This window comes from Toxotes jaculatrix, chromosome 21 (genome assembly GCF_017976425.1).
Source record: "Toxotes jaculatrix isolate fToxJac2 chromosome 21, fToxJac2.pri, whole genome shotgun sequence".
Lineage (NCBI taxonomy): Eukaryota > Metazoa > Chordata > Actinopteri > Toxotidae > Toxotes > Toxotes jaculatrix.
The window spans coordinates 1,987,809-2,012,509 of record NC_054414.1 but is presented as its reverse complement, the minus strand read 5'-3'; the positions used below and the strand labels follow the sequence as shown (position 1 = coordinate 2,012,509).

Sequence of the window (24,701 nt, the reverse complement as noted above, 5' to 3'; positions counted from 1 at the left end):
ACTCGACTCTAGACAACTCTACACTACATGACTCGACTCTACACAACTCTACATTACATGACTCTGTTCTACACAACTCTACACTACATGACTCGACTCTAGACAACTCTACATTACATGGCTCGACTCTACACAACTCTACATTACATGACTCGACTCTAGACAACTCTACATTACATGACTCGACTCTACACAACTCTACACTACATGACTCGACTCTAGACAACTCTACACTACATGACTCGACTCTGCACAACTCTACACTACATGACTCGACTCTGCACAACTCTACACTACATGACTCGACTCTACACAACTCTACACTACATGACTCAACTCTACACACCTCTACATTACATGACTGTTCTACACAACTCTACACTACATGATTCGACTCTAGACAACTCTACACTACATGACTCGACTCTACACAACTCTACACAATTCTACATGACTTGACTCTGTTCTACACAACTCTACACTACATGATTCGACTCTAGACAACTCTACACTACATGACTCGACTCTACACAACTCTACACAATTCTACATGACTTGACTCGACTCTACACAACTCTACACTACATGACTCGACTCTAAACAACTCTACACTAACTCTACACTACATGACTCGACTCTACACAACTCTACACTACATGACTCGACTCTACACAAATCTACACTGTTCTACATGACTTGACTCTATTCTACACAACTCTACACTACATGACTCGACTCTACACAACTCTACACAATTCTACATGACTTGACTCGACTCTACACAACTCTACACTACATGACTCGACTCTAAACAACTCTACACTACATGACTCGACTCTACACAACTCTACACTACATGACTCGACTCTACACAACTCTACATTACATGACTCGACTCTACACAACTCTACACTACATGACTCGACTACACAACTTTTCTCTACTGCTACAGAACATTAGCTGTTGTTATTAAAAATCATGGAATCTGATACACTTACCTGAACTACAACCACTGATGAAGTCTGAAGAACCTTTGGCACCATCTGCACTGTCCCCTCCTGCAGCTTCCGGAGCAGCATCCTGGCAGATCCTGCAATAAAACAAATACAGCTCCTCTTAGATTAGTACGTCTTAGCACAGACACTGGTTTAGGTGGATTTCATTTACATACTTTTTAAAAGAGTTAAGAGTCAAGCCCTGCTAAGCTATTCTCTTGCTTGCCAACGGTTAGAGGAGAGATTTATATCTGTGATATCAATGTATGATATAAAATCTATAATCTAACTGTTGGCACTTCCCAAAATGTTTTAAAAAAACCTTTAAGGACATTTTTGGGCTGCCAGACTTACTCTGGAAAGTTTGGTGGTAGCATATCTTAAAGTACTTAGTACATCTCAGCACAGGACATATAGAATTCAGACAATAGGAAAAATATTGGCAGCTTCTTTTGGTCAGGGTGCTCTGCCCCTCTGTTTAAAGACTCTTCCTGCACAATGAACTGAAGAGCTAAGGCCACAAAGCAACAATAATAAAGCTACTGATTCAACTTTACAAAGTATGCCTTAAGTTACAGACAGACATGGAAATAATACATGCATAAAAACAGGAAGAGGAAATGGAGTGGGTGTGATGAAGATGAAAATAATGAAGGATAGAAGTTACATCATCTCTTTGGGATCTACAGAATTCTACAGGACTCGACATTACGCTACACGACTCTACACTACATGATTCTACACAACTCTACACTATTCTACACTACTCGACATTACGCTACACAACTCTACACTACATGACTCGACTCTACACAACTCTACACAATTCTACATGACTTGACTCGACTCTACACTACATGACTCGACTCTGCACAACTCTACACTACATGACTCGACTCTGCACAACTCTACACAACATGACTCGACTCTACACAACTCTACACAATTCTACATGACTTGACTCTATTCTACACAACTCTACACTACATGACTCGACTCTAAACAACTGCACTACATGACTCGACTCTACACAACTCTACACTACATGACTCGACTCTACACAAATCTACACTGTTCTACATGACTTGACTCTATTCTACACAACTCTACACTACATGACTCGACTCTACACAGCTTTTCTCTACCGCTACAGAACATTAGCTGTTGTTATTAAAAATCATGGAATCTGATACACTTACCTGAACTACAACCACTGATGAAGTCTGAAGAACCTTTGGCACCATCTGCACTGTCCCCTCCTGCAGCTTCTGGAGCAGCATCCTGGCAGATCCTGCAATAAAACAAATACAGCTCCTCTTAGATTAGTACGTCTTAGCACAGACACTGGTTTAGGTGGATTTCATTACTTTTTAAAAGAGTTAAGAGTCAAGCCCTGCTAAGCTATCCTCTTGCTTGCCAACGGTTAGAGGAGAGATTTATATCTGTGATATCAATGTATGATATAAAATCTATAATCTAACTGTTGGCACTTCCCAAAATGTTTTAAAAAAATCTTTAAGGACATTTTTGGGCTGCCAGACTTACTCTGGAAAGTTTGGTGGTAGCATATCTTAAAGTACTTAGTACATCTCAGCACAGGACATATAGAATTCAGACAATAGGAAAAATATTGGCAGCTTCTTTTGGTCAGGGTGCTCTGCCCCTCTGTTTAAAGACTCTTCCTGCACAATGAACTGAAGAGCTAAGGCCACAAAGCAACATTAATAAAGCTACTGATTCAACTTTACAAAGTATGCCTTATGTTACAGACAGACATGGAAATAATACATGCATAAAAACAGGAAGAGGAAATGGAGTGGGCGTGATGAAGATGAAAATAATGAAGGATAGAAGTTACATCATCTCTTTGGGATCTTGGTAAGAGGACAGGGTGGTGCAACAGGAAGATAAATGAAGTGTGTGGTACAGTGCTCAGTCACTTCTCTTCTCAAACTCACCTCATCACTGCTCCTCTCTTCCCTGATGGATGGCACTGGGGGCCCCACGCTCTGCTTCCCCGACCTCAACTCCTCCTGCAGACGCCTGCCTCGGCCCCGCTCTACACCCCGCTGGCCTTGGTCTCTCTGCTCACTGTGACGCTCAACCTGCTGGTCATCATCTCCATCTCACCCTGCTCCTGTCTCTGGCCGTGAGACCTCACCCATCTTGGACAGACTCCCCTGTTTGTTCTGCAGATGGATCAAGGGGGCGTCAAACTCCAGGATGGTACAACTGTCTGGAACCTGAAAACAGGATAAAAGTTGAAATGGAATCCCGGTCTATATAATTTTCTGTATAATCTTATCTGTATATTCTGAGTGCCTGTACCCTATTGCATCTGCTCTTTGCTGCTGTAACAGTGTAATTTCCCCATTGTGGGACTATTAAAGGTTTATCTTATCTCATCTTGACCACATACCGATACAATATCGCTACAGAACATTAGCTGTTGTTATTAAAAATCATGGAATCTGATACACTTACCTGAACTACAACCACTGATGAAGTCTGAAGAACCTTTGGCACCATCTGCACTGTTCCCTCCTGCAGCTTCTGGAGCAGCATCCTGGCAGATCCTGCAATAAAACAAATACAGCTCCTGTTAGATTAGTACATCTCAGCACAGACACTGGTTTAGGTGGAGTTAAGAGTCAAACCCTGCTAAGCTATTCTCTTAAATAATCTTAAGGCTGCTGGCCTTGGTCTCTCTGCTCACTGTGACGCTCAACCTGCTGGTCATCATCTCCATCTCACCCTGCTCCTGTCTCTGGCCGTGTCTGACCTGGTGATGGGGCTGCTGGTCATGCCCATCGAAGGCCTGCGCTTCGTGGAGACCTGACTGACTCCATTGATCGTTATCTGGCCATCTGTGACCCACTGCTGTATCCCTCTAAGATCACCCTGAACAGAGTTAAAATTTGTATCTGTCTCTGTTGGGCCTGCTCTCTACAACGGGTTTCTTCTAATGGGACACTTAGGGCAACCGGACAGGTTCAGTTCCTGCCGCAGGGAGTGTGTGTGGTGGTCATCAGCCACATCTCAGACACATTAGATCTCTTGATCTCTGTTGATTTACGCTCTCTTCTACCGTTGGTTTAGAAAAGCTCTAAAAGTCATCTTCACTCTTGAAATACTGCAGCCTCACTCCCGGGAGGTCAAGATCCTGTAGACACAGCTGAAACTATCTGCACTGGGTCGCTTTCCAGTTTGAATGAAACATGCTCACTGCATCATTTGTGTATGTGTGCTGTACATGTGGCCAGACTTACCGGAAATCCTGAATGTCGTGAGCGGCAGAGACTCCACACGGTGGCTTCAGCTGCTGCAGGCTTTCTCATGTTGTCACACGCTCAGCAGCAAAACATTACTACACAAAAGAAAAGAAATTACAGTTACAAGATTTTTATAGATTTTAAATAAATACATTTTCATCATTTAGGAAACCTTTAGTCCTTTGGAAAGAACTCAGTCTGACTGCTGCTTTTGTCTTAGCCTGATAGTTAAAAACATCAACAAACCCAAAGACAAGAATACATAACATATATATGAATATATATAACAAATATGATGAGCATTCATTTCATACTTTGCCAGTACATCTGCAATAAAGGTACAAAAAAACATATCATTAAACCACTTTTTTTTTTGGTCCTTTCTTTTAGGGACTGAACATCCTCATTCCCATACTTGACCGAACTCGTTACTTGTAAAGCCTTAAAAAGATTGTCACTGACATCCCTGAATAGTCAGCTATTTCCCTTAGTACGTTTTTATTTCTATTGCAAGGCAACTGCTGACATAAACATTTGTGTTTATGATTGGTTTAATTAAACTTGATGCAGTTCTTTATCTGAGAATCTTAGATCCTTTTAAGGTACGCTGGGGGGAAGAGTAGAAAAGTAACAGCATGTCAGTAACAGAGGGTCTCCCAGCAAGGACAGCCAGGTGGACAGAGACTGGGCCATAAGTTCTGTTACTTGTGTTCATCAGGTGTTGTACCTGAACTAAATCCAGTATGCTGTGAATACTATCTGCATTCTGCCAGTATACATGTTAACAGTGCACAAACAAAACCACAGAATCTGCTGCTGCTTATTGGACTCCTCACCTCGGAATGGATGTTTAGAAGATTGGAAAGGGATCCAAGAAAGGCTGTGAGTGTGCAGCCAAATAGCTCAAATGGGTTAACGAATGGTTGGGAACTGTGAGACCGTGGGTTCGATCCCCACGACTTCCCAGAGCGAAGGGAATTGGCCAAGCTGCTGATCTCTGGATCAGCAGCTCCTCCATCCTGCACAACACACAAAAAAACACACTCAACATTAGCCACAGGTGCTAGGCAAGTCAAACTCTGGAAGTTAAAACATTTTACAACACTTCCACATGCAGCAGGGGGCGTACCTGGGCTCCACACTGGCCATGGCCTCATCCAAGCTGGAGTTCCACTCAGCCAGATGCAGCTACCTGCTAAACACACACAAATACATGCTTAAGTTTTGGGGGAGGTGAACACAGAGGGCACAAAGAGTAGTTAAAAAAAAAAAAAAAAAAAAAAAAAAGACCTTTTACTGCTCATTAGGATTACACTATTATTTAGTAACTACACTATTCTACTTGTAGCGTGTGGTTGTGTAAAGGAGTATGTAAAGGCGTACATCTAACAGTCAAAGCTTCCAACTCCATAACATAGGCTTGCTCTGCATGATCAACAGTTAAACCTAAACCTTTTCAAACCAAAAGAAATCCTGGTACAAGCAAAGGTTTCTGTTGCATCACCTAAGTTAAAATGTGGAGCCCGACACAGCAACACAGTGCACTCTCCACAGTCCATGCAGTTTTAAACGGGTCGCACATCATAAATGAAACAGAGCCACAAAAGAAATGAGTTTCAGTCACAACTTTATTTACAACCACAAAAACCCCTCTACAATCCCAGCAGCAAACAAAACAAAACAGAATGCAATGACAGCAAGAGAAAACACTCAAGACTGAACCTATCAGCTGAGCTGCAGACACAAGCCTGCAGTGTACACACTGACACACAGAGGAGCAGAGAGGGAGAGAGAGCACAAGGGAGGGAGGGAGGAGAGACAAAAGAAAAAAAAAACTATACAACAACCTCCCTCTAACACTGGAGCACAAATTAACTAATTCAAACACTTGACAATAGGGCCCTCGCTCTCCTCTGGATCGGCTCCTCCATCCTGCACAGGACAAACACTACATCAGATACAGCCACCTGCTGAACACAAAGGAACAAACCCCCCCCCCCCCCCCCCCCCCCCCCAAAAAACAACCAAAAAAAATAAATAAATAAACAAAAAAAAAAAAAAAAAAACAACCCCCCCCCACCAAAAAAAACAGCCCAAAAAAAAAAAAACCAGCCAAAAAAAAAAAAAAAAAAAAACAGCCAAAAAAAAAAAAACAGCCAAAAAAGAAAAAAAACAGCCAAAAAAAAACACAGCCAAAAAAAACCAGCAAAAAAAAAAAAAAAACCAGCAAAAATTTTTTTAAAAAAAAAACAGCAAAAAAAAAAAAAAAACCAGCAAAAATTTTTTAAAAAAAAAAACAGCAAAAAAAAAAAAAAAAACCAGCAAAAATTTTAAAAAAAAAAAAACAGCAAAAAAAAACAACAAAAAAACAGCAAGACACAACTGAGTCCTTCAATGCAGAAACATTGAGCAATGTTTGCTAACATGCATCTTCTCATGGTCCTCTTGATCAGCTCCTCCATCCTGCACAACTAGTAATGTTATGCTCGACGCAGTATCCATCTTTTGAAGCCGAAGCGTTGAGACAGTGGTTCCATCCCTGCTTCAGCAGGCCGACAGTCACGTGACCACTGTGATTGATGAGTGCTTGAAGTTCTTTTGTCCAGGTCTTCCACTCAGATGCAGTACACACACGGTTGCTGGGGAGTGTACACAAATGAATCCTTCAGTGTAGAAACACTGAGCAGTATTGGCCAACACGTATCCTCATGGTTCTCTGGATCAGCAGCTCCTCCATCCTGCACAACACACAAAGAAACACACTCAACATTAGCCACAGGTGCTAGGCAAGTCAAACTCTGGAAGTTAAAACATTTTACAACACTTCCACATTCAGCAGGGGGCGTACCTGGGCTCCACACTGGCCATGGCCTCATCCAAGCTGGAGTCCCACTCAGACAGATGCAGCTACCTGCTAAACACACACAAATGCATGTTTAAGTTTCAGGAGAGGTGAACACAGAGGGCACAAAGAGTAGTTAAAAAAAAAAAAAAAAAAGATTACACTAACCACACCAACACACCACACAACTCACAATTAAGCCTGACAACACCACACGCAACTCAACCCATGCTTCCAACACTATCTGCCCATAGGCTTCCACATATACACAGTTGTGTCCAGATCACAACTGTGTATATGCTTCCACCTACAGACGACACTGACACAAGCACAAAGACTCTAAACCTACACCAACCTCAATGCCTTTCACACACACTGAATCCATCCACAACTGAGCCCTGACAATACTCAGCCAGACCCAAACTCCAATGCACCTGGATACAGAACAAAGCCCATCTAAACTGAGCTGAAGACAGGCCTGCACTTCCAAAACTCACCCTAGCACTCACTCACTCACTCACTCTCTCTCTCTCACTCACACACACACACACACACACACACACACACACACACACACACACACACACACACACAGAAATGAATGCATGCATGTGTAGAAACACTAAACAATGTTAACCAACAGGCAACGTCTCACCTGGTCTCTCATGACCCTCCAAATAAGCTCTGCCATCCTGCAAGAGAAACACAAACAGGAAGCATCAGCACACAAACCACCTTCCAACACTACCTGCTGATGGGCTTCCACACATATACAGCTGTGTCCGGATCACAACTGCATAATGTGCTTCCACATACCAACACTGGTGCAACAGCCTGGAAATAGCAAACATACACTCTAAACCTAGTTGGATCCCAGTGCCCCCCCAGAACTAATCTAAGCCCCATCTAAAGTGCATTAAAGACAAAAGCAGGCACTTCCTTCTTTCTGATTTTAATACAAACATTCTCTCACTCAGACATGGATGCATGCATACTGGTAGAAACACTGCACAATGTGGCCTTCATGCACCTGGTCTCAAAGGGTCCTCTGGATCAGCTCCACCCACCTGCAGCAAAAGCCTCAAAAGCTTCATCTAAGCTGGAGCCCCACTCAGCCAGATGCAGCTACCTGCTGAACACAAAGGAACAAAAAAAACTATAAAAGAAACCCACAACAAACAACCAGCAAGATACAACAGAATCGTTCAATGCAGAAATATTGAGCAATGTTTGCTAACATGCATCTTCTCATGGTCCTCTTGATCAGCTCCTCCATCCTGCACAACTAGTGATGTTATGCTCGACACAGTATCCATCTTTTGAAGCCAAAGCCAAGCTGCTGATCTCTGGATCAGCAGCTCCTCCATCCTGCACAACACACAAAGAAACACACACTCAACATTAGCCACAGGTGCTAGGCAAGTCAAACATCTTACAACATTTCCACATGCAGCAGGGGGCGTACCTGGGCTCCACACTGGCCTCATCCAAGCTGGAGTCCCACTCAGACAGATGCAGCTACCTGCTAAACACACACAGACAAATACATGTTTAAATGTAGAAACACTGAGCAAGGATCAAGGAACTTTATTGTCATACCAGGACATTTGCATGTTATGGTACGAAATTGGTACTCAGGTCCCAGTTTTAAGCCATCAACAAGAGCAAAATATAAACATAAGGGCATTAGAATAGAAGAAATAAATATAAACATTAGAGAAATACAATAAACAGAGCAGTGTTGACTTATGTGCTTTCTCTTACCCTCTGATGATTCCCTAGAGCAGCTCATCCTTCCTGCAGAGAAGGCACATGCACACACAGGCTTTGGATATTTAACCTGGAATTTTCAACATTCAGCAACACTTCAAGGTGCAGCTGAGGACCCACACTGGCCATGGCCTCACCCACACTGCTGAACACTCACCCTATACCGAACCCAGGGCCATCCACACCAACAGTTACCCACAATTAAGCCTGACAACAGGACCCCCAACTCAACTCAACCCAACACTATCTGCTGATAGGCTTCCACATATACACAGTGGTGTCCAGATCTTAACTGCATATATGCTTCCACCTACCGACAACACCGACGCAACGGCCCAGCAAAAGCAAACACGCTCCAAAACTATGGAGGCCCGAGTTCCTTCCACACACTGAATCCATCCACAACTAAGCCTTGCAAACACTCCCAAACTCCAAAGCGCCTATACTGTTTACAAAGCCCATCTCAACCGAGCTAAAGACACAAGCCTGCACTTCAACACTCAGATCACACACACGCATAAGCGTAGGGCCGATGAGCGACCCGCCAAGCCCAGCGATTTCTCCCGCCAAGCGCGGCGCATTCTCCCGCCAAGCGCGGCGATTTCTCCCGCCAAGCGCAGCACATAATCAAACATGTTAGCCTCTGGTCACAAATCAACTCAAGCTCTGCATTTTAAACGTTCTGTGTGGGCCTTACCTGCCCTCCACGTCCGCCATTTTTCCTCTGGACTGCTCCGGACATGTGAACCTCCTGTCTCGGGCTCACGCCGAAGTTCCAGCTCCACTAGGCCTGAATCGTCTCTCTGCTCTCAGCCACAGCTTTCACTGTGCACCACAAAGTACAATAACAAATAACCCGCTAAACATGAACACACAGGCTTCTTCTGTCTACAGGTAACGAGTTCAGTTCGCTCCACTAACCAGAAAAAGTGCTTCGACAAAACAGAGCGTCACAAACGTATCGCGTATTCACCCGAGAAACTCGAGCCAGTGCTACCCCAACGCCTTTTAAGCCCCACTACATAAAATTCTGCCCTGCTATTGGCTGAGCCCTCTCCTCCCCGGTCACATGGGTTTGATTAGCGCATGGGCAAAAGGTGCAACGGATTTTTGGCGCGGCTCAAACTGGACTCTGATTGGACGGAAGTAATGGCGGAAGTGGTAGGAGGGACCTGCGGTGACTGCCCTCATAAAGCAGCAGTAACGTCTGAATGGGGGTCCAACACAGAACAGGTGTTTGAAATGATCACAGGTTGCCAGGGGTTCATTTTCAGTCTGACTCCATGGCTTTATGTATTAAAGACTTCAATCAGAATCAGTTTTATTGGCCAGATTTATGCATACACACAAAAACAAAAAAGGAATTTGACTTCGGCTTTCCTTTGCTCTCTGGAACTACAGAACAACACAAACAACAGAACAACTTTTTTTTTCCCACAAATACCAATAGTGCAGTGGGTCAGTCTGAATCTGGATAATATATATATATACATATATATATATATATATATATATATATATATATATATATATATATATATATATATATATATATATATATATATATATATATGTGTGTGTGTGTGTGTGTGTGTGTGTGTGTGTGTGTATATGTGTATATGTGTATGTATGTATGTATGTATATCATATATATCATATATATCATATATCATATAAGGTGTGTTCAAAAGCAAACAACGTCAACCAGTGAATCTGCTGTCAATTGTCTTCCAACATGGTCATTATAACCATGTTACAATATGAAGTAGTATCAACAGTTTACCAAAAGCTTCCTACTTAAATTTCCTTCAAAGGTGTGTGTCACCTGTGGCCTTCCCATCACAACTACTCAGCAAAATCTCCAGTTATGTTTTTGCTCCACACATACACACAGAGTGAGCTCTCAGTAGGAAGAGCTCACTTGATTTGACTTTTATTAGTGTTTAAGGTTCATGAGGCATGTCTTATTGTTTCAGTTCATGCACAGTAAAACTGTCAAATCCATTCAACAGTTCTCATTGGGAAATGTGTCTGCAAAACAGTTAAGAAATATCAAACACAACAGAGTTTATTTGGACTTTTACACACATAATAAAGACTTCAAAACAAACAGTCTCATTAAAAGACATCATACAATCACAATCTAAAGAAAAAAGAAAGTAAACTTACAAAAAAACAGTACACAAAATACAAAAACAGTAAAAACTATACAATATGCTAATTTACATGATGTTGGAGGGGTGAAGAGTAGGATCCTGTGGGAGGGAGAAAAAACATGGACAAATGAAATGTTAGACCAGACCAGTCCACAACTAAACAGTAATTGTCACACTAAAGAATAGAAATTGATCATATGATCAGTGACTACATCAGACACATCATTAGCTGATATATGTGAAAATATGCATTTAGCTGTTTTTGTAGGACACAGACGTCCTTAGGTTGATAGCAAGCTGGGGGAAAATACAAAAACTCAAAACCTAAACATCATCATCATCATCATCATCATAAAGAGGAGGAATCCAATCAGTAAATAAATCAGTTGGGTTTTCAACATCTGACAGAAGACGAGTCTCAGCCAGAGAGGCCATCTGGTGTGTGATTGACCTATAGACCTTACAATGACACTTCTAATGCAGGGAATAATACAACATCCAATCAGACTGAACACGCTCGCACCAATAAGGATACCAGTGATTCCTTGCAGTAGCGATGAATGGGCAAAAAATGACAAATGTAGCACGACGAGGTTCAAACCTCAGCTATGGCTTTCACCACCTCCAACTCCAAATGCGTGTCGGGCAGTCCCATTAAACTGCAGCACAAAGTTTTCAGATACTTCTTGCAGAAAATCCTCTTCTGGTCCTGCTTTCTAGTGAAATTCATGCAGAGATTTCTGTAGAAGAAAGGCCTTGTTTAGCCGTGGCTAAAATAATTGGTGAGGTTCCAAAGACATTTTGGTTTGGTTGTGAAAAAGAAGATGAAAACAAATGGATGCCAATAATTATGTCCATCATATGTTTTATGTCTGTAAATTTGATTTGACTATATGGAAGCATTTTTGTTGTTGTTCAATAACTCTGGACGTTTTATTAAATATTGTGATTCTACAAAACTGCTTGATTTCCATTTATTTGTGAAGCTATTCTAAACTGTACTTAAAATTCAGCAGTGCCAATAACTTTGAGCAGGACTGTAAATAAAAGAAGATATTTATTAACATGACATAATCAATACACAAACAAATTTGTCAAAAGTCCTGAACATAGACACTTTCAAAAAATCCAAAATATACATTTCTTGTATCTTGTGAACAGCTATATCACAGTCCATCAGCCAACAGCCCACCATACAAATCAAGTGACAATTAACGAGGCATCAGCTCCGAGCCTATGCATGGTAATGTTATCAGGATGTTAGCATGGACTCTGCAGGCTGTACCAGAGGCACATGCTTTAACACACAGTGTGAAGTATCCATGCTGTGTAGTGAATAAAACAGTAGAACTATAGATAACAAGTACACTGATTAAGACAGAGCATTCACCTGGGTCTTCTTCATGCAGCATAGCACATATGTTTGTCATGATGTAAAGCAATAAAGAAGAAAACAGGGCAAAGAAAAAATGAAATGAGAAATGTTCTCTTGCATTGTAATGTTTGTCTAAGAACCATCTTCAGTAGTTTCAGCCACAAAGTGATCATGAGTACTTCAGTGCTGTAAAAGCAGAAAATCTAATAGTACCTATTCACATACAGCCCCACTTTAAAGGTGTGACTGTAGAGAGCGTTTGTAGCCGTGGAATAACTGAAGCAGGCACGCACACACACACACACACACACACACACACACACACACACGCACAAAAGCCAGCACACAGGCTAAACAGGGCTGAGGTCAGAAGTCCAAGTCTCCCCACCACAAACCGTTAAAAAAATAAATAAATAAAAAATGTTTAAAAAAAAATACATGGAGTTAACCATTCACTTATATTGTCTGTAAATTTTAATGTTGCAACAAGACAAGACGTCTGCTGCTGAGGGTCCACGTTAACTGTGTGAACCAATCACAGTCGGAAATCCAACGTATATGTGGTGGAAAAATACTTTCCTCCTGATGAGAAGTGAAATAGAATTCTTTAGACAGTTATTGTCTTTTGATGCTTTATTCTAAAATAAGGTTTACAGAGTAATCCATTTGTGCAGAAAGGACAGAGCTCACGCAGCATCAAATGCTACAGAGGTCTGACCCCAGGTTACAAGTTCCAAGAGTACTTATGCCTGTTTCTCACATACCAGCATGGCAAGGATGGCAGGGAGACAAAATAATCTGAAGGTCAACAAATAGAGATAAGTTGTAAGTTGTGCTCGGAGACACCGGAGACATAACAGGTGTCCTCACAAAGTACAGTAAACAAAGTACATTAGGCCACTACAGGTCATGTTATATGTACTTCACCCAGAATTGAATATACGAGTTCATGAGAATATACGAATGCTTGATAAAAGAGTATATGGTTATATGATAAATTGACATTACAATTCCCCCTTTGGCCATAAAATGGCCACACCAAAGTATATACAAATTGATCATGTGATCAGTGACTACATTCCTTTGGGTTTAAGTAAACACATCATTAGCTGATAAATGTTAAAATATGCATTTAGCTGTTTTTGTAGGACACAGACGTCCTTAGGTTGATAGCAAGCTGGGAAAAATACAAACAGTCAAAACATCAATATCATCATCATCACAAGTCTCAGCCAGAGAGGCCATCTGGTGTGTGACTGACCTATAAATAGACCTTACATTGTTGCTCTTGTTGGTGACACAGAGCTTTACTCTGTAGTCACTTGGTTGGAGCTTGGCATGCTACTGGTGGAGGAGGGCGCTCTTTCACCCCTCACTCTTATATTGCAGACGGTTCCACCGCAGCTGCAGGTTAGGGGCAGCGCACGGCGTGCACCCCAGTTGTCTTCCTCAGCGTCTGGATGAGTCAGTTTTCCCTAGACCATTATTCTGGGTCTAAAGAATTTATGTGGCCTCCTTTGCTTTGATTCTCTGGTGGCTGGTTGTCGGCCTTTGGTTCAGGAACCCGTTTGCAGTGGCTGGCGTGTACCCATGTGGCCTTCTCTGCAACCTTTACAGCTGTTTCAGCAAAACCTGGAACGGGCCCTGGATGGCGCCTTGGTTTCCAGTGACGGCGTCTGCGGTCTTTGATGAGAACCCAATCTCCAGGCTGTAAGTTGTGGAGGACTGCTGTGGCTGCAGATGGCAGGGCACTTTTCACCTGTGAATGTAATGCTGATAAGGTTGTAGACAAGTTGGCACAGTATCTCAACATAGCATCATCACATGCACCTGTGGTAAGGGGAGGGTGTAACTGGACCTACTGGATGATATGAACAATGATGACGTCTGTCAAACCCAAGATAGTCTGACACTTCTTTCAGGGCCTTGTTGACAAAACCTGGTCCATTGTCACTGCTGATGACTGAAGGAATTCCCCACCTAGGAATAATTTCAGTTAGCAGTGCTTTAGCCACAGCTCCAGCATCCTGTTTGGAAGAGGGGAAAACTTCAACCCATTTGCTGAACATGTCAACAATTACAAGACAGTATCTTTTCCCTTCACTTGGTGTTAGTTCAATGAAATCCATCATTAAATGATCAAAGGGTTTGTCAGGAGGTGGATGACCAGCAGGTGGCATATGAAGAGCCCCTGATGTATTGTTGGCTGCACAAATGATGCATTTCCTGCAAAAGTCCTGTGCAAAAGTTGAAAAAGCACGTGTGTACCATGATGAATTAACAGCAGCACACATTCCCCCTTTGCCCACGTGGTCTCTCCCATGGGACAGTTTAGCATAACAGAGGAAAAGAGCACGTGGCAAACAAGGTTTGTTATCTGGACCCATCCACACTGAGTCTTTAAATGTGGCACCTGATTTTGACCAGACAACATGTCTCTAAAACAGTTTGAAGAAAACCTGAACATGATGAGCTTCATGGATAATAAAGTGGCAGCTGAGTGTAGATATGGATGATATCACCTGTGCTGTGCTTATGAAACTTTGATACTTGTGTCTGACTCAAGATTTACAGCCACAGAAGAGCGATCAGTGTGACGGCACCTGTCTGAGCCCGACAGGGGGTAGATATCAGTTCCGTCAGTGCAGGCTTCCAGGATGAGGTCAGCCGAGCCATGTGACAGCATCTGGATGTTATCTACAACAGAGAGGTTAGAGAAAGACAGTGAGAATAACATTAGCAGACATGAAAATACACATGAACACCTTTTTTTTTAACTTGCTCATCTATTTGGTGAAGAGACAGACAAAGGACAAGTAACAGCAAAATACACCAAGTACATATAAGAAAAAATCAGCTCTTTTCATTAAAAACTGTAAAATAAAAGAAAACAGAGCAGTAGAACGACACAGGCTGACTGAAGTGTGTATAGACTTACTGGAGGAGGAGTCTCGTACGAACAGAGAGATGAGGTGGGACATGGGAGGCTGGCGTTTGGTGAAGTAATGAAGGTGGCGGGAGGTTAACTCCTTGGTTTTCTCTCCAGATGGCAGCTGGTACAGAGCCAAGTGGTTCTCCTGTTTGAACAGCTCCCTTGCACCGGGAGTGAATCCTGACACACAAAGGAAAAGATGAGGGTAATAGATAATAAGACATGATCTAATTTGGTTCTGAAAACTTCTCTTTCTTCCCACAAACAGCACATCATCTGATACTGATGATCAGTTTAAATGATGTTTCACACCAACCCGGAGCCTCTGCCTACAGTGAAACACCTAAACATTGGGAAATGGCTGAATGTCTTTACTGGCCAACAACAACTCTGCACATCACTGCCATCATCTGGTGAGGAGTGGGACAGACGCTGAGTCTCAGCTGGTTAAACCTATGATTGTGATTGCTACAACCTGCTGCTGCTTACAGCCACTGCTGATGGGAGCTCCACAGGGGACTGTCCTGTCCCCTTTACCCTGTCCACCTCAGACTTCAGGTACAGGATTCTGACCTGCCACCTACAGAAGCTCTGAGATCTCTGCACTTGTTGGATGCATCAGGGGGGAGGATGTGTCAGAGTACCAGAGGGCGGTGGCTGGTTTTGTGGACTGGTGTGAGATGAACCACCAGGAGAGATGATCAAACTGGATGCTGGTTGGGTTCTGCTGGTCCTGTGACAGGCTCAGCATCTCCAGGTGGTAGTCACACACAAAGTCCTCTGCCTCCGCCTCTGGGCAGCCCATTGCAAAGTCCTGGAGACAAATGGGACAGAAATGAAAAGACCAACACCATCACAACATAGCAGGAATAGTAAAGTTACATCAGCTTACTGAATCAATAGCATGTTTCCTATTTTCACAACGGCTGGTACAGTTTCAGGTCTAAGCTTTACCTGGGCCTGGTCGTCCTCGCCTCCCTCAGTGTCGTGGCTGAAGCTCACGTTGGATCCAGAGTGGTGTTTGGTGCGACTGTGTGCGGGCTGGCAGGAACGCCGAAGCCGGACCGTGTCAGATGAGCGAATGGTGTCGTGTGAGGTCTCGCTCGGCTCGGGCCCCTCCCCCAGCTGGGTGGAGGACTCTGCCGGTAGACAGAGCAGAGCCTGCCCCTCCTGGGCCTGTACAGCAGTCACAGTTAGTCAGGAGTGGATACAACACTGTGCCTTATCAGGTGGTGAACTGGGGCTGCTGCTGAGGCTAAAAGGTGCCAGAGAAAACACAAACACACACCTCATCCCTGTCGTCATCCGTCTCCATTCGGCAGTAGGAGTTGACGGACAGGTCGTCTCTGAGATCATCCTGGCTGTTGTGAGGTGGTTCGACCCGTCCGCTGAAGAACAGCACGGTCTCTGGACTGGGGTTAGGCCACGACAGGATACCCTGTTTGTCCACACAACACAGCACCTACACATACACACACAATATCTGCAAATCAGAAACATACTGTCCACTCAGCAACAAGTCTATAAAATGGTTTCCATGTCTATGGGCATAATGAGGGTTTCTGGTGCTCTTCGCATTATATTTGGAACCACTAGCCCAACACATCAGACAGAGTGAGGATATTAGAGGAATTAAAATTAAAGGGACAGAACATAAATTGGCCTGCTACACTGACAGTATTTTAGTCTTTTTGGGTGAACCAACACGCTCTCTACCCAAACTGATGCAGTCATTTCAACAATTTGGTCAATTATCAGGGTACAAGATTAACATAAGTAAAACCCAAATACTCAAATATAATTACAACCCGCCAGTGGAAATTAAAAGTAGATACCCCCTTGCATGGCAAACCGAGTCTTCCCGAGTATCTGGGCATCAACATACCAAAGGATCTTACAAAACTATCAGAAAACAACTACCTGCCTATTCAAAAAAAAAATCAAGGAGGACATAGCAAGATGGAATTTAATTCCCTTCTTTAGTCTTAGCTCAAGAATCGAATCTGTTAAAATGAATATACTGCCCAGATTGTTATATTTATTTCAGACCTTACCAACAGAGATTCCTCAAAACCACTTTAATGAATGGGATAAAATGCTATCAAGGTATATATGGCAAAGTAAGAGGCCGAGGGTTCGCCTTAAAACGTTGCAGTTAGCTAAAGAAAAGGGGGGATGGGGCCTACCTTCTCTTAGAGACTATTACTTGGTAGCACAGATGAGAGCAATAATATGCTGGTGTGATCCAATGTACAGTGCCCAGTGGAAAAACGTGGAAGAGGAAATGTCTTCCACTCCTGTACAAGCAATTATAGCTGATAGTAATTTACAAAATGATATCAACTCTATGGACAACCCATGGGTGAAATCAACTCTTAAAATATGGAAAATGATTGTTAAAGAATATGAGTTAGAGAAAAATATTGTAACCCTTAAATGGTGCGCCTATGACTCAGATTTCACACCTAACAAATTAGACAGCAGATTTAAGGTTTGGGCAACAAAAGGAAGAACAGCTCTATGTAGGGTGATGAAAGGGAAAACACTGTTTAGTTTTGAAACGCTTAAAAGGAAGCATCTTCTAGAAAAACAAGATTTCTATCGGTATCTACAGATTAGGCATTACGTGGATATGAGAATGAAAAATGTAACCAATGAATGTGAAGATGTAATAGAAATGTTTCGAAAAGCGTATAACTCAAACACTTGTGGTAAAATCATTTCTTGTCTGTACAAGGGTCTGTTGAATCTTAAAACACACTCATCATCATATGTTCAAACAAAGTGGGAGAAGGAAGGAGGGATAATTATATCTGAGGAAGAATGGACAACAATATGGAGACACCAGTGGAAATGTACCAGCTCACAGAGATGGAGAGAATTTGGTTGGAAGAGCCTAATAAGATACTTTATTACACCACACCACAAATCTCACTATGCCAACAATTCCCCTGTTTGCTGGAGAAGCTGTGGAAACCAAAATGCAAACCACTACCATATCTTCTGGGATTGCCCCATTATTAAAGACTATTGGAGGGATATACACACTGCCTTACAGGACATTTTTAAACGTGAAATACCCCTGGAGAGCAGATTTTTGTTTTTTGGATGTATCCCTCAGGACTGGTCGAAAAGAGACAGTTAGTCAATATATTGCTGGTCGCCAGTAAAAAGACTCTGACCAGGAAATGGCTGACGCAGGAGAGCCCAACTCTAAATGTATGGATGGAGATCACAATGGACATTTATAAAATGGAGAAGATAACAGCACTTATCAATCAGAAACTGGAACAATTTGTCTCCTACTGGGAAAACTGGATTAACTATGCAACGCCCCTTAGACCGGACTTTATTTTTACAAATTAATATCTATATTAGTAAAGAAAGATCACTCCCTGCCTGTACATAGTTCAGAGACACAGGAATCTGGGGTGAAAGAGAGAGAAAAAAAAAAACATGGATATGTATGTGCGTTTAAACTACTTGCTTTAATTTGATCATTTTATTTATCTATAGACCCGTTTCTTTTTTTTTTCTTCTTCTTTTTCTCTTTTTTTTTACATTTAATTTTTAATTCTTAATTCTTAATATATATATATTTTTTTTTTCCTCCATTTTTCAAGATGACAGCTCATATGCCATGTACAATGGATGTCGAATATGCTCTGTAAAAGAAAACCTAATAAAAAATGAATTATAAAAAAAAAAAAAAGAGGGTTCCTGGCTTTTTATGGCCCAAATGTTGCCGTGGGCTACACCAGTCAATGGTGTGACTCTGAGACTCAACAGCTGGAAACAAGACAACAGAAAAAATGAAAGCCATCAAAAGAGCAAGACTGGAAATAGAAACATCTATTGCAGACTATATCCTGTAATTCCACAGTGGTTCAAATGTTAAATTACTCAGAGGAACGGTGGATATTTCATTCCCCACCTGCTCCTGTGATGTTAATCCCATCATCATCATTGTTGAAGGCACAACAGAATAAATACCATTTACCTGTTGTAAGGGAGTGGAGGCAGAAATGTCAGAGACAGATATCTGAACAAAGAACATCTGCACAGATACTCACACACTCACCCAGATATTCTGGGTCATTCAGCCCCATGATACTCACAGTGACAGATCCCAGAGTGTGTAAGAGGCTGGAAGTGTAGCACAGTGTCTGAGACTGTCCCTTTAAGACGCCAACCAGGTGTCTCCACACACAACGTAGCATCTCCTGCATAAATGAGTGCATACACACACTCAGATATATATAGTAAGCAAGAGAGCTGCTTACTACAATATATTAGAGAGGATAAACATGTCTGAATAAATGAATGAATAGAATTCATACCTATTAGTCATAAATAAAGTGACAATAATTAAAATGTTAAAAAAAAATAGCTTTAATAAGGAAGAAGCTGAATTTATAGCTCTGCCTAAAAAGCCCAAACCAGCTCTAAAACAGATAAATGTCTGTATGTTTCCACCTACAGACGACACTGACACAAACAAAGACTCTAAACTTACACTGACCTCAATGCTTTTCACACACACTGAATCCATCCACAACTGAGCCCTGACAATACTCAGCCAGACCCAAACTCCAATGCACCTGGATACAGAACAAAGCCCATCTAAACTGAGCTGAAGACAGGCCTGCACTTCCATCACTCGCACACTCAGACACACACAGAGAAATGAATGCATGCATATCTGTAGAAACACTGACCAACATGCTCTCTCTCACCTTGTTTCTCATGGTCCTCTGGATCAGCTCCTCCATCCTGCACAGGACAAACACACTCTACATCAGATCCAGGTACAAACAGTCAAACCTATTTGAAACATTCTGCTACACTTCCACATTCAGCAGGGGGCGTACCTGAGCTCCACCCTGGATATGGCCTCATCCAAGTTGGAGCCCCACTCAGCCACATACACCTGGAAAGAGAGAGACATTAATGGATATGTGTAAAAACACTGAACATCTGTCACTCTATCACATCTGGGTTTAAACTCAGCCTGGCGTCCACACACCACAGTCTAAAAGTCACAGTGCCAAACTCTAACATACATGTGGTCATACCAAACAAATCAGACATATAAAGCCAACTATTACACACATCTACTTATTTAATTCATGTCTAAAGTCAAAGTGGTACAGCTAATGGTTACCTATAAGTCTTACTATTGCATCCAACACCTCACAGTTTAAACTCTTACACTATGGCACCCAGACACCACAGGCCAACAGCCAAAACATACAGCTCTCTAACATAGGTTTGGTCTGTTTAAACAAGAAAAGGACAGAGTTTTTAAAACTCTATCAAGTCTAAGTGGTGCATCTAACACCTCACAGTTTAAAGCCTGAGAATCTGACATCCACACAGCACAGCCTGCACTGTTTCATCTACATATCAACTATTTGTGTAAAAATTGACCTAAAACTCAAATTATTACAACTACATTTACTCTCTGGCAGTCCTCACAGATGGCTGTAAACAAAGAAAAGTCCTGTACCTAAGGCTGAAATGTTAACCTGAAGTGTGGAGCCAGTCACCAAGATTAAACACAGCACAGTCTCAAAATCAGTTGGTGCATTGCAAAATAAGCAAAGTCAACAAGCAGACAACCATTGGGTACAAATCAAGCCTTTAATTTGTAATCACCCTCCACAACCCCAGATGCAATTCTTCCTCTTCATGGCCCAGGACACACACCAACTGCCTCTGACCCAACGCTTCCTGAATTGAAGACAGAAACAGAGACAGTGAGACACACATGAACCCTGAAATGTAAAAGAAAAACAAAAAAAGAAAAGACTGAGCGATGTTGAGCAACATGCTTGCTCTTACCGTGTCTCTCGTGGTCCTCTCCATCAGCGGCTCCATCCTGCACAAAGAAAGTAAACATGAGCCACAGGGAGAAAGAAAGTCTAACCTTGCATTTTGAAACATTTTGCAAAACCTCCAGATGCAGCAGGAGGCCTACCTGAGCTCCACTTTGACTGTGACCTCCTCCATGACCTTCATGCCAATCTTCATCAAGACAAACCTGCAGACCCACGCCACAATTGGAGCCCGACTCCACCAGAACCTGTTAAACACAGACGCACACCTACAGGCCCAAGCGCAGCACCTAAACACTGAGCCACACAGCTCCATCAACAATACACAACTACTGACAGCTTCTACATCAAGAGCCAACTACATCTAACACACACAATAAACCTACACTGACCCATGTGACCTCCACACATTGACAACTACCCACAACCACATACAAAACACAGAGCTACACACTTCAACCCATGCTTCCAACACTATCTGCCCATAGTGTGTAGAAACACTAAATGTTAACCAACAGGCAACGTCTCACCTGGTCTCTCATGACCCTCCAAATAAGCTCTGCCATCCTGCAAGAGAAACACAAACAGGAAGCATCAGCACACAAACCACCTTTGAATCAGCCCTTGATTTTCTTTTTTTAATCCACTTACCACAAAGAGCTCTGACAACACACAACAGCCACAGTGTGTCCCTCACTCCCACAGGATGGCGCTCTATCCTCACCAGCAGCACCTTCACTGGCGTCACCCCACATACACCTACAACACACACTCACACGCTAAAATTAGTGCATGCATAAGTGTAGAAACACTACAATGTGGCTCTTGCTCACCTGGTCTCAAATGGTCCTCTCACTCAGCTCCTCCCTCCTGCTGAAAAACACAAAGACATTGGTTTTGGATACTAATCAAGTCAGTCCTTGAACTTGTAATATTTTGCTTGACTTCCAGCTGCAGCAGGGGCCTTACCTGAGCTCCACATTGCCCATGGCCTCAAAGTTGGATGACCACTCAGCCACAAGCAGCTGCACACAGAAAGAAAGAAGGAGACATTAATGCATGCATAAGTTTTACTCTCCATCAAGCAGCAACTATGTCTCACACACACTAAACCCACACTGACCCCAGTGCCATCCATATAGTGACAAATAGCCACAACTAAGCCTGACAACACTAAACTACACAACACAGCCTGTGGTTCCATCCCTGCTTCAGCAGGCCGACAGTCACATGGCCACTCTGACTGATGAGTCCTTGAGGTTTTTTTCTCCAGGTCTTCCACTCAGATGCAGTACACACACGGTTGCTGGGGAGTGTACACAAATGAATCCTTCAGTGTAGAAACACTGAGCAGTATTGGCCAACATGCATCCTCATGACTCACTGGATCAACGGCTCCTCCATCCTGCACAACACACAAAGAAACACACTCAACATTAGCCACAGGTGCTAGGCAAGTCAAACTCTGGAAGTTAAAACATCTTACAACACTTCCACATGCAGCAGGGGGCGTACCTGGGCTCCACACACAAATACATGTTTAAATGTAGAAACACTGAGCAATGTTGACTTATGTGCTTTCTCTTACCCTCTAATGATTCTCTAGAGCAGCTCATCCTTCCTGCAGAGAAGGCACATGCACATACAGGCTTTGGATATTTAACCTGGAATTTTCAACATTCAGCAACACTTCAAGGTGCAGCTGAGGGCCCACACTGGCCATGGCCTCATCCACACTGCTGAACACACACCCTACACCTAACCCAAGGCCATCCACACCGACAGTTACCCACAATTAAGCCTGGCAACAAGACATGCAGCTCAACCCATGCTGCCAACACTATCTGCTAGTGATGGGTAGATGAGGCATCATGAAGCGTTTTGACACATTGCCAAACTGTATTGATACTGTGTCCATACTGTCACTGAATACTGACACCTGCTGGACTTTAAAAATCCCTACAGGCAACCTAGTTGACAGACTCAACTGACACTGACTTGATGACCTAGTATCAGAATCAGAAAACTTTATTGCCAGGTATGTTACACATACAAGGAATTTGACATGGTGTTGGTGCAAAAAACAGACGAACTGGACTGACAAGTCCCATAACACACAAAGTTGAACAAGAAAAAAGTTTTAATACTAAAATAAGAGAAAGAAGAAAGAAGTACTAAGAGGAAGAAAGCAATAATATAATTTAAGTCATTGTATTTTATATTGAATTATTTCATATCTTCATTTAAATTTTAAATCTGATATTTTTAGATACAGACAATAATGTGAACATGTATCATAACGTGAAAATCTAAGTGAACGTGTTGTGAATGAGGATGCTTGTGGACTGGGATATTTTTTATTTTTTTATTTTTATTTTTTTTTTAATTCAAAAAATAACGTTTAGAAATTCAGTCTGTTACACTTTTTTGGCGCATGCCAATCCACAACTAAGCCTTGCCAACACTTGGCCAGTCCCAAACTCCAAAGCAGCTATACTGGTTACAAAGCCCATCTGAACCGAGCTAAAGACACAAGCCTGCACTTCAACACTCAGATCTCTCTCACACACACATACGAGCGCATAAGCCTAGAGCCGATGAGCGAAGCCAAGCCCGGTGCTTTCTCCCAAATGGTCTCGGCTGCTCCGCTGGATCCCTTCGTCCGTCCTGCGGAAACCCGGCACATAATCAAACATGTTAGCCTCTGGTCACAAATCAACTCAAGCTCTGCATTTTAAACGTTCTGTGTGGGCCTTACCTGGCCTCCACGTCCGCCATTTTTCCTTTGGACTGCTCCGGACACGTGAACCTCCTGTCTCGCGCTCACGCCGAAGTTCCAGCTCCACTAGGCCTGAATCGTCTCTCTGCTCTCAGCCACAGCTTTCACTGTGCACCAGGAAGCACAATAACAAATAACCCGGTAAAGATGAACACACGGGCTTCTTCTGTCTACAGGTAACGAGTTCAGTTCGGTCCACTGACCAGAAAAAGAGCTTCAACAAAACAGAACGTCAGGAAGGTATCCTGTATTCCACAGCAAAATCGAGCAAGCGTTACCCTAACGCCTTATAAGCCGCACTACATAAAATTCTGCCCTGCTATTGGCTGAGCCCTCTCCTCCCTGGTCACATGGGTTTGATTAGCGCATGGGCAACAGGTGCGACTGAGTTTTGGCGCGGCTCAAACTGGACTCTGATTGGACGGGACTAATGTGTGAAGTGGTAGGAGGGACCTGCGGTGACTGCCCTCATAAAGCAGCAGTAACGTCTGAATGGGGGTCCAACACAGAACAGGTGCTTGAAATGGTCACAGGTTGCCAGAGGTTCACTTTCAGTCTGACTCCATGGCTTTATGTATTAAAGACTTCAATCAGAATCAGTTTTATTGGCCAGATTTATGCATACACACAAAAACAAAAAAGGAATTTGGCTTCGGCTTTCCTTTGCTCTCTGGAACTACAGAACAACACAAACAAAAGAACAACTTTTTTTCCCCACTATATATACATACATACATATAGAT

The 24,701-nt window shown here is 42.6% G+C and overlaps 1 protein-coding gene across 1 annotated transcript in view; it reads right to left on the bottom strand.

Annotated features, from left to right (window-relative positions):
• Positions 1 to 24,701, bottom strand: part of LOC121175582 (transmembrane protein 94-like) — an 847,517-nt gene that overhangs the window by 770,930 nt on the left and 51,886 nt on the right. Inside the window, exon 7 of the mRNA XM_041029401.1 lies at positions 15,349 to 15,522. Within this exon, the coding sequence (XP_040885335.1) occupies positions 15,349 to 15,522 (174 nt within the window). The remainder of the gene's footprint in view (positions 1 to 15,348; positions 15,523 to 24,701) is intronic.